Raw genomic sequence first — 12,649 nt, forward strand, 5'->3', positions numbered from 1 at the left:
CTCTGATAATAATAGCTTTGTAGGACTATTCATTATTTGGATAATTAGTCATAGTTATATATAACACAGTTACTGTATATCTGATTCTGTTGCATTGAACTGAATAAAAAAATATATATTGATATTCAATATTAATATATTTTCTGTCCAATTTTATTGTGTTACATTCAGTAAAAGTTATTTTATTGGCTTGCATTTTTTTTTTTATTCAGTATCATTAAAATTATTAAATTAAAAAAGAGTTAAATTAAAAAAGTCTTACAAAATTGATGTATATTATTTAATAAAATAATAAATAATTATTAGAAAGCAATTTATATATCCAGAATCCAGTTTCTGCCCAGAATTTTCATTTCGGTGCATCCCTAGTTTCTAGACTGTTGCTAGGGGCTTGTGTTTTGGGTGGTTTCTAGGTTGTTCTGGGTCATTCTATGGTGTTGCTAGCTGTTCATTGTGGTGTTTTTGGTGGTTACTAGGCTGTTGCTAGGTGCTTGCTAGGTTGTGTTGTCTCTACGATGTTGCTACAGCAGCTGCCATGGGGTTTCATGGGGCAATATTTTTGCAATAAAAGTCAGGGGGTCCAAATAACCATTAGAATTTCATTGCATGGACAAAAACATTTTTCAAATGTATCTTCTTTTGCGTTTCACAGAAGAAAGAAATGCATATATGTTTTAGAATATTAGGATGAGTAAATGATGACAGAATTTTTTTGGTAAAGTAGCCCTTCAAGGTTACAATTATTTAAAAAAAAATTACTTCAACATTAGCTCAACATTGTTTCTGTGTTACAGTACGAAACATCGTAGGAACAGAGATCAGCATGTGTCTGGTCCTTACCTCCACAATGCTCTTAAGGTCCCTCACGTAGGCCTGCTCGGTCTCCACTATCTCCAGTGCCACCCTCTCCAGACGAGTGAGTTTGGGCTGCGGTGTTGTGGAGGCGGGGAGGGGACCGGCTCCTGTCAGCAGAGAGAGAGGGGTGAGGTCCAGGCTGATATCGGAGCCATTACGTAGTGGCCCATGGTAGGCCGGCACGGCTCCATAGGGGAGCGATGAGGAAGAAGAGGAAGAGTGCCCATCCTGCAGCGAGGCAGACGAGGCAGACGAGGCAGAGGAGCTGAGACTGGCTCCGCGGTCACTGTCAGAGCACACCGTGTTAACAGAGGTGCAGCTACCGCGTGACGCACCCCCTGAGGAGGCCATGCGGCTCACAATCCCACTCAGCGAGGACACAGAGGAGGGACGCTTGGCAGCTGCAGCAGAGAGAAACAGAAACAATTTAGTGTGAAGATACTAATGACTGCATAATACAGCATTTTTGGTTACAGAATGAAAAAAAAAATGTTAAGACGGTAAGACAACGTTATGCTATTATGAAAAGCAAAATCACAAATGAGATCTCTTTCATATCTCAATTGTTTCTCTAAGACAAGAGCAAATGGTGACTTTGGCTTAAATCTTCTGCTTCTTGAAGACCCCAGTAAGCATGCATTCCAGAAGACATCACAACAGTGTCTCAAAACTGTGCTCAGCATACCAAAGTCTGCATGCAAAAATCAAAGAATTTAATACTTACTATCAATTTCTTATTTTCAATAAAACATTATCATTTCTCATTTTTACTTGTCTTTACTTGTCTTTGGTCTGGCATTCTCTGGTATTCTGTGGTGTGTTGTGTTGTGATGATTTTATGATTTAAAATTTTTTTTTACATGTACATATATGATAAAATTTTTACATATACATATTATAATTTTTACATATACATACATTATTTGAAATGTTTTAGTTTTTTTAGTTTTAGTTATTTTTAGTATTTCAAGTTTAAGTAAACGAAACTGATAAATGTTTAAGTTTTTTAAAGTTGAAGTTTATTTTGTATCAGTTAACATTTTATTTTGTTTCAAGTAACAAAAATGTTTTTTAGTAAACGATATATACAAATTATAAAATGTATTTAAAATGTATATATGTATATATATTTATATGTATGTATATTTATATGTATGTATATATATATATATATATATATATATTATACACACACATTTAACAATATATATATAATACAAATATATTTGAAAAATAATTAATATATATTAATATAATATATATTATTATATAAATATATTGCTTATTATTTATATATTTTTTACATATTTTTTTATATAAGGTAAGGTACAAACCAACAGTAAAGTACAAAGACAACCTACAAGTGCTTACAAAGTGTTTCTTGCAAATATTTTTCTGCCTGCCTCAAAGGTGTGACTGTGCAAATCTAAATCACACTGACTTGCAGCAAACCCACAGGAGCTGTCAATCTAACGGTGCAGTGCACGTCCTATATAGACAGGAAACAAAAATCACAACTTCCTGACAGCAATTTGCTAGACGATTAAACCTGCAAACACAGAAGTCATTCAGTCAGCCGTGCCCTCAGATGACCAGAACATCTAAAACAAAACAGTCACGTTTTGCCTGAAGAGCCATATCAAAACTGAACACAACAGTCTGGTCGTCAAGGCAAGTGAACACAGGCCAGTACAGAGTACTGTGAGGATTGCCATTGTTTAAATGCTAAATGCTGGGCTGTGCTTGTCACAATGGTGGCCCAGTTACAGAGCACAAGCCAGTGGAGACGAACAATCCTCCATTTCCTCTGGCCTAGCAGCCAGGGTGACGCAGTCAACTGTTACTCTCTACACTCCCTTCCTCACCAAGTCTGCCTATCATTCATCAAGTATTCCAACTGAACGTTAGCTGAAAAAGCTTGCGGCCTTTTCTCAAATTCCTTGCATTCATACACAGGTTGGAAAGCACTTCGATAATACTGATTGCCTGAATTTGATTTAAACACACTCATAAAGTACATGAAGGCATGTGTTTATTTTCTGCTGGCCCCAATCCAAGATCAGCACCACTATGGCGGCAGTCGCACATGAAAAAAATGTGATTGTAAAATCCTCCATGGCCAGACATACATCACCGATACGGCCATCTTTTGCTTTTCGTTAGATGCCTATCTCAAGATCAGCTGTACTGGGTGCAAAAGCATTCAGGAAAAAGTTCAAAGTGCAGCATAAATTCAGCCAGACAGATGCATGAAGTGTGACAACGTAAACCCAGTGCATTCTCTGGAACAAAAGCAAACAGACAGCATTCTCCATCACTACTTGGGCATGAAGTCATAAGCTTTCATGTGGCATGGAAGAACCATCAGCAGGGGAGTTCTTCACCCTAAACCTCATCCCAATGGATTTCGTTATCCCCAACATTAAGTTTAAAAAGCCGCTAAGCATACAGCACGAATTAGAGTGGATAAATTGGTCAGAATGTCCAACAAAACCTAAACATCTCTAGATAAGACTGATGAACATGTGCGTGAGCCAACACACATATACTGTTCTTCATAATTATATGATTCTTAATGGAATGACTCGATGAATTGTGCAGCTGTTTTAGAAATCTGAAATAATCCATTAGAGCTAATTTCCTATATTTTCATAATGACATCGATCTTCTTATGTAAATAATAATGTAAAAAACACCTTAATTTGATCTTTGTGTACGTAATTGCGATAAATTATTAGTCAGTGATACGTACTTATTATGAGTTCCAGTAATTGTGGTATTTTCATCATAAATCTCATGCACACTGTTCAACTATTTTATTTAGTCATTCATACTCCAATAAAGAGTCTAACAAGGCTCACCTAACAGAGAATCAGGCCTGTTATATAGATCACGGCAGTCTGTGGAGATCATTTGGCCAGATGAGTGAAAGCCAAGAGAAAGAGATCACATACCTGATCCACAAGGCACTGCAGCATCAGCTGGAATGACCACCAATGCGGTTAGCTGTGAATTATGTCTTCTCACTGTAGTTTAGTTAGTCCTCATAACTAATTCAAAGCAAACGGCTACCGCCGTCTACCAAATGCCATCAGGTATCCAAATGATTTCTGAAACTGAATCTTATTCCAGCAGAGACTAAACGGACCTCATCAGTCATAAAGCAAACAGGAACCACATATATCTAACGTGCAAAAAAATGTGAGTTGGGCTGGTTGCACACTTCTCTCTCATAGAGAGATTTCCTGTCTAGGTGTGTATTAGCGTGCAGGCCGCAAAACCACAGAGAGCAGCCAAACTCTTCAGACCTTGCCGGAAAATACTGAAGAGCATTTATGTGTTTGAGAAACAAGACAACAACATACGAGGAACCACTGAATTAGCGTGAATTAAGTTTGTATTAGACTGAATTTCATAAAAACATGTCTAGGTCACATTTCACATCAAAATAAAGAAAAATGTATAACAAAATGAAAACTGAAGGGGGAAATACACTTAACTGTCATAACGCAAATCTTGATGATCCTATACCATGCTTCTTTTTCGCAAAATAAATGTATTTTGTATTTTTGTTTTCGTATTTTTTTATTTTAGATTGAAATATGACCTGGACATGCTCTGGACAGATTTCGTGAGATTCACTCATTACATCATTCTGAATACCTTTATCATGAATGTCTATGACATGCAACAAGATAAACTGAAATAGTTTATGGAAAAGATGCTGCCCTTCCATATCTGTTTCAAAGGAAAGCGGTCACTCCTGCAATACAGTGCACAGCATAAATGAGTACACCCCCTCTGATTAAATATAAAAGATGTATTTTCTTAATGATCACTAATATAATTCATAGAAAGATGGCAAAATTGAAATGTATTAAACATATTCTTAATAAAAACAGAGAAATACATGCCATTAATATCTGTAAAATAAGAAACTTAGCCAGTTTTTTGTTTAAATTAAGGATTGCAAAATTGAGTACAACCTAGATTTAATTCAACCAAGTGTAATATTCTAGAACTTAATATGTCCTCCATAACTCTAAGTACACTGCTCTGACACTTCTTGAGAATGTCCAACAAAACCTAAACATCTCTAGATAAGACTGATGAACATGTGCGTGAGCCAACACACATATACTGTTCTTCATAATTATATGATTCTTAATGGAATGACTCGATGAATTGTGCAGCTGTTTTAGAAATCTGAAATAATCCATTAGAGCTAATTTCCTATATTTTCATAATGACATCGATCTTCTTATGTAAATAATAATGTAAAAAACACCTTAATTTGATCTTTGTGTACGTAATTGCGATAAATTATTAGTCAGTGATACGTACTTATTATGAGTTCCAGTAATTGTGGTATTTTCATCATAAATCTCATGCACACTGTTCAACTATTTTATTTAGTCATTCATACTCCAATAAAGAGTCTAACAAGGCTCACCTAACAGAGAATCAGGCCTGTTATATAGATCACGGCAGTCTGTGGAGATCATTTGGCCAGATGAGTGAAAGCCAAGAGAAAGAGATCACATACCTGATCCACAAGGCACTGCAGCATCAGCTGGAATGACCACCAATGCGGTTAGCTGTGAATTATGTCTTCTCACTGTAGTTTAGTTAGTCCTCATAACTAATTCAAAGCAAACGGCTACCGCCGTCTACCAAATGCCATCAGGTATCCAAATGATTTCTGAAACTGAATCTTATTCCAGCAGAGACTAAACGGACCTCATCAGTCATAAAGCAAACAGGAACCACATATATCTAACGTGCAAAAAAATGTGAGTTGGGCTGGTTGCACACTTCTCTCTCATAGAGAGATTTCCTGTCTAGGTGTGTATTAGCGTGCAGGCCGCAAAACCACAGAGAGCAGCCAAACTCTTCAGACCTTGCCGGAAAATACTGAAGAGCATTTATGTGTTTGAGAAACAAGACAACAACATACGAGGAACCACTGAATTAGCGTGAATTAAGTTTGTATTAGACTGAATTTCATAAAAACATGTCTAGGTCACATTTCACATCAAAATAAAGAAAAATGTATAACAAAATGAAAACTGAAGGGGGAAATACACTTAACTGTCATAACGCAAATCTTGATGATCCTATACCATGCTTCTTTTTCGCAAAATAAATGTATTTTGTATTTTTGTTTTCGTATTTTTTTATTTTAGATTGAAATATGACCTGGACATGCTCTGGACAGATTTCGTGAGATTCACTCATTACATCATTCTGAATACCTTTATCATGAATGTCTATGACATGCAACAAGATAAACTGAAATAGTTTATGGAAAAGATGCTGCCCTTCCATATCTGTTTCAAAGGAAAGCGGTCACTCCTGCAATACAGTGCACAGCATAAATGAGTACACCCCCTCTGATTAAATATAAAAGATGTATTTTCTTAATGATCACTAATATAATTCATAGAAAGATGGCAAAATTGAAATGTATTAAACATATTCTTAATAAAAACAGAGAAATACATGCCATTAATATCTGTAAAATAAGAAACTTAGCCAATTTTTGTTTAAATGAAGGATTGCAGAATTGAGTACAACCTAGATTTAATTCAACCAAGTGTAATATTCTAGAACTTAATATGTCCTCCATAACTCTAAGTACACTGCTCTGACACTTCTTGACACTGAGTGTACAAGTTCATGACAAATTTTCACATCTGTGCTGTTTAACTCCTGGAGGACGACCTCCTTAAATGCCCTGGTCTTTAATGGGGAGTGTTGCTCAGCTCATCTCTACAGAATCCTCCACAGCTGCTCAAGAGCGTTAAGATTGAGTGAAATACATGTCCACTGAAGGATTTTCAACTCAGGAGAACGAATATCTTCATTGTCATGTAAAAAAAAAAAAGCACAACAATGCAGGGAATGAGAAGAGGGTAGCATCTTCAGTTTCAGGTTTTTGTATTACATCACACAGTGGTGTGTGAATTCATGACAGCATTGATAAAGCACAACTCCCTCACACCTTCAGCACTCATACATCCCTATAGAAGAGCTTTACTACCACTGAACGTCACTGTGGGTACCAAGCACTTCTCACTGTACTCCTCCTCTAGCAACACCAGAACATTTTGGATGCTGTTAGATCCGAAATGATTGAATTGGTCTCATGAGACCAGAGTATGGATTCCCAGAAGTCTATATTTTGTAAATATGGGCCTTGGAAAAAGCTAAATGAGTTTATGGTGCTTTGGCTACAGTCGGTAGTTCTGGTGTGGATAAACAAAAACTCACTCATCACTAAATGAAAGCTTAAAGTGAAGACCTGATTATTTCAGGGGCCTTTTCACAAGTCCATTGTTTTTGAATTTCTGTGTTACTTTGGCTATATTTTCACACTTAAAACAATAATTTGGTATTCCTCTTGTACCATTGTCCTCTTTTATGCTAAGAAATAAATCTCCTGACAGTTCTCTCTAAATGTATAACATTCTAGTACTTAGTATGTCCTTCAGAACTTAAAGTATACTGCTCTGACCCTTCTTGGCACTGAGTGTACAAGTTCATGACAAATTTTCACATCTGTGCTGTTTAACTCCTGGACGACCTCCTTAAATGCTCTGGTCTTTAATGGGGAGTGTTGCTCAGCTCGTCTCTACAGAATCTCTCACAGCAGCTCAAGAGTGTTAAGATTGAGTGAAATACATGTCCACTGAAGGATTTTCCACTCAGGAGAATGAATATCTTCATTGTCATGTTAAAAAAATGCAGGGAATGAGAATAGGGTAGCATCTTCAGTTTCAGGTTTTTGTATTACATCACACAGTAGTGTGTAAATTCATGCCAGCGTTGATAAAGTACAACTCCCTCACACCTTCAGCACTCATACATCCCTATAGAAGAGCTTTACTACCACTGAATGCCACTGTGGGTACCAGGCACTTCTCTCTGTACTCCTCCTCTAGCAACACCAGAACATTTTGGATGCTGTTAGATCCGAAATGATTGAATTGGTCTCATGAGACCAGAGTATGGATTCCCAGAAGTCTATATTTATTTGTTATATATAAACATAAATATATATATATTTAATTTATTTCTTAAATATATTCACATGTGTGTATTTATTTACACATATAAATATACACAGTACATACTAGGGGTTGAATGACTTCTGATTTTTTGAAGTCGACTTTTATGTGATGAAAGTCGAGTCGAAGTCGACTAGTCGCTGATGACGTCATTAATGAACAAATAAGTCTGGAGCTGTGACAAACACCTTGTGCACAACTATGGCATATGACACAGCGCTGCCCACATGGCTGTTGCTCCTATAACAGCTTTTTTTATCAGTTCTTTTGTCTTTAGGTCGTTATATTTCTCACAGATTTCTGCTCATTCTAAATCAGATACAGATAAAGCAGCACAGTAAAGATTTTTAAAATGAAACGGTTATTTTACATTGTAATAATATTTCAAAATATTACTGTTTTTACTGTATTTTTATCAAATAAATGCAGCTTTGACTTCTCTCAAAAACATCCTATAAAATCATAACCCAAACATCTGAACAAGCTAGCACAAGTTAACACAAGTTAGCTCCTTAATAACTTCCTCCTCCTCCAGATAATGACATAATTTTTATTGGTAAAACAACAGAAATCAGTATCCAAAAAAAAAAAAAATAATTCTTCAAGTTAGTTAGGTTATATCCTATTTTCTTGCCATTGTGTAGAGTTAGAACTTAGAATTAATAACGTTTAGGTGCCTGACCTTGACCACAGCATATTTCTGAAAGTCTGGTATGCATATTTATAGAAATAAATTCTTAAATTACAACAAAGACATTCAAAACATTTCAAAAGGTACTGCATAACAGGAATGACTCACAAAATAACAGTACAAGATGCAGCTGAGCTCAAGCAGTGAATGTTTATCTGTATCGGGATATCTGAGTGCTCATCCATCTGTTGAGATACTTCCTGTATGCCGTGCCAGCCTGCACCTGACGGCCCCGTCACAGGAAGTGGTGAAACCAAATACAAGCGGTTTCCTCCAAAGGTGCTCAGAGCTCAACACCACCCAGCCATCACATGCCAGCTGAGGTCAGGACGACATGATTTGGGTCAAATGCCTAAAGATGTTTGTATTATGACATTTTTATTTGAAATCTGGCCACATATTAACAAGCATGTCTTATTATATGCATTAACAAGCATATGTATTAACAAGCAAGCTCTTTTGGGATGTTATGCATAGTATATCGACAGCAACTTGACATATTCCAGATTCTATTTGACATAATTTATTTCTAAACATAAATGCGCCTAAAGATGTTTGTATTATGACATTTTTATTTGAAATCTGGCCACATATATTTGAAAATATATTAACAAGCATGTCTTATTATATGCATTAACAAGCATATGTATTAACAAGCAAGCTCTTTTGGGATGTTATGCATAGTATATCGACAGCAACTTGACATATTCCAGATTCTATTTGACATAATTTATTTCTAAACATAAATGTGCCTCTTGGTCTCTGTAGAATGATCAGAACTATTTCAATCATGAATTGTTTAGAGAGCCCAATCCAAAGAGAGGTGACCAACCCTAAACAATTGTGATTGTCAGCACATTTTCAACACTCTTGTTCAGTTTGTTTGAATTGATAATGTAAGCAACCATTCTTTGTAAAGTAGGAGAGGCTGAGGTCCAAAAATATCAAGAGGGAGACCACCCGTCTAAATCGGAACCTGATAACTGTTCGCATTTCATTCCTAATATACACTCTTATCTTGGGCATGCTTGATGGCTTATCTCCATATTCAGAAAATATATCTTTCGTCATTTTCTCAGGCTCTCGATTGTGGTTTTGAACTCAACCACAACATACAGTAGAAGTTAACAAAAGCAACTTCAATATCAGACCATAAATGAGCGTTTCCTGTCAGTAACTTTTCATTGGGATATTACATCATCTTGCTCAGATTTCCAAACATTGAAATTAACTGAGTGGCATCTGACCTTGGTTGCTGTGTTTTTTCTGGCTGTCGCGGCCCGCCCCCTCAGGCATGGTGTGACTGTATCACAGGAAGTTGAAACCTGCAAAACAAATGCAAAGTGTTAAAAAGAAAACAGTTTCAGTTGATCTATAAGTTACATGACAAATATAATCAAAAATGTGTAATAAAAAACAATGGCAGTAAAATGACACTGTCACTTCACAGCAAGAATGTCTGCTTGGAAAATAAAATAATAAAAATAAAATATCAAATATTAATTAAATTAAATTAAATTAAATTAAATTAAATTAAATTAAATTAAATTAAATTAAATTAAATTAAATTAAATTAAATTAAATTAAATTAAATTAAATTAAATTAAATTAAATTAAATTAAATTGAATTGAATTGAATTAAATTATTGGGTAGCACTGTCACCTCACAGCAAGAAGGTCTGTTTGTAAAATAAAATAAAATAAAATAAAATAAAAAGCTCAGTGAGTAGCACCTCACGGCAATGTCTGTTAAATAAATAAACAAATAAATCAATCAATCAATAAATAAAAATCTGTAGGGCAGAAGCATGTCCTGCACAGTCAGCTCAGACATAAGTCACAACATTATAAGCACCCAACAAATGTGTTGTATACTCCCATTAGTTTAGACTGAGAAAAACTACAGCAAACTGGCTTATTCTTTATCAGTGCTATAGTGCCTTCCGCTTCTTTCACGAGAAGAGGAAGATAATAAAAAAAAATGTAGAGGAAAAAAAATACCAAAGGCCTGAGCCAATTAAAGAGCTAAAACTCGATAGACACTGTTTGGGAAAGATTGGGGGTGTAACTCACAGCCTTTCTTCTAAGGGTTTTGTCTTGCACTTTCTCTCTCTCTCTTACAAAAGAAGAGAAAATGAAACGTATTTCATGGTTGGCACAGACACAAAAATCCGCAGCTCTCCTTCCCAAATGTTGAGCATGTGTCCTGTCAGCGCAATTGGTGCTGGAACTTAAGGAAAAGGAAACAATCGGAATAGACAGGGCTCCTCTATGATGTGTTAATGTTTATCATATCCCGACAAGCCGACTCCCATGTCATCTGCCCCGGCATTCACTCCGCAAGCTCCCCGCTGCCCGTCACTCAGAGGACAACACCAGCAGGAGAGCTCAACATCTGAGGGAAAGCTTGAACTATCCAGCCACCCTCCATAACTCAGAAAGAGACAGAAATAGTTCACAGCATAGGGTAGAAGTTCTACATACTCGTTCTGCTCTGATGTCTTACAATAAAATTGACACTGCTCGTTTTCTACGCTTTGATTTATGAATTTCAATAAAGAGGTTTCTATCATCTAAAACAGGGGTTTTAGAGGACCCAGAATGAATAGTGGGCAAGTGGCCAAACACAACAAAAATTATTAATCGCAAATAAAATATCCTTAAAATAAAACTGGGAAAAAAAGACTATTTCCTTTTAAATATGTTTTAAGAATAAAATAAAATAAAAAATTAAATAAAACTGAAAAAATATTATAAAGAAATTTTCTTAGTTTTAAGCTCTAAATAAAATTTATTAAAAACTAAAATAAGTATTTTAAAATGATACAGCTAAATACAGGCATCACAACATTAATATGTACAGTATGATTACTCAATTGTTGATTTCATTGTTACATTTATAATTAGTGTTTTTAAAGATAAGTGAGTGTTGCATTATAATAAAGGTAATCTAAACGTAAAAATATGGGAAATGAATTAAACCAAACATATTGTGCGAATGAAAAATAAAAATGATTGAAAAAAAAAAACAATCTTTATAAATAAGTTAAAAATAAAAAAAAATAATTATTAAATAAATAAAATAACTAAAAGCAATTATATAATTGAATTCAGGCATCACAACATTAAAATGGACAGTATGAAAATATTCTTAAAATAAAACAGAATTTTTCTTCCAAATGTGTAAATAAATAAATACATGCATTTATACAAGTAAAATGTACAGTGTGATTACATTGTTGATTGTTGCTTCAACAATGTAATCATACTCAACCATTGATTGTTACATTTAAATATCCAATATTGACTGATACAGATAAATTAACAAAAATCTGCAAAATTGTCCAATAACCAATATGGTACAGACATATCGTGCATCCCTAACATTATATGGCTAGTTGCATTTCATCATTCACATTCAGCATTGCTTTGGCCCTCCTGTCAGAACAGACTTGCAATCTAATTTTGGGTCACGATCCACTGATCGACAACCACTGATCTAAAGTTTTGGATCACATAAAGTATGGAGTGCCACAAGGATCTGTCCTAGGTCCTCTGCTATTTTCAATATACATGTTGCCCCTTGGTAATATTATTAGAAAATACGGGATTAGTTTCCACTCTTATGCTGATGATACTCAACTACATATCTCAACAGGACCAGATGAAATTTCTAAATGATCTAAGCTAACAGAGTGTGTTAAAAATGTAAAAGTTTGGATGACCAATAATTTTCTCCTATTAAATTCGGATAAGACAGAGATATTATTTATTGGACCAAAAAAAAAGTACACAGAATCTCTTGGATTACAATTTGCAACTAGACGGATGTACTGTTACTTCAGTAAATGATATGATGATACAAAATATGACCATATTACCCCAATTTTATAGTCTCTGTACTGGCTACCTATTAAGTTCCGTATCAGTTACAAAATATTATTACTTACCTATAAGGCCCTTAATGGGTTAGCTCCTGCATACCTAACTAGTCTTCGACCACGCTACAATCCATCACGCTCCCTAAGGTCAC

At 35.2% G+C, this 12,649-nt stretch overlaps 1 protein-coding gene across 1 annotated transcript in view; it reads right to left on the reverse strand.

The window, feature by feature from the left end:
• The window catches only part of LOC107729120 (uncharacterized), a 51,641-nt gene that overhangs the window by 26,688 nt on the left and 12,304 nt on the right, over positions 1-12,649 (reverse strand). Inside the window, exons 2-3 of the mRNA XM_016539501.1 lie at positions 9,864-9,941; positions 841-1,256 (exon numbers count right to left, since the gene is read on the reverse strand). Coding sequence (XP_016394987.1) covers positions 841-1,256; positions 9,864-9,912 — 465 coding nt within the window. The 5' untranslated portion in view covers positions 9,913-9,941. The remainder of the gene's footprint in view (positions 1-840; positions 1,257-9,863; positions 9,942-12,649) is intronic.

The sequence above is a fragment of the Sinocyclocheilus rhinocerous genome, unplaced genomic scaffold, assembly GCF_001515625.1.
Source record: "Sinocyclocheilus rhinocerous isolate Xijiao unplaced genomic scaffold, SAMN03320098_v1.1 scaffold1870, whole genome shotgun sequence".
Taxonomy (NCBI): Eukaryota; Metazoa; Chordata; class Actinopteri; order Cypriniformes; family Cyprinidae; genus Sinocyclocheilus; species Sinocyclocheilus rhinocerous.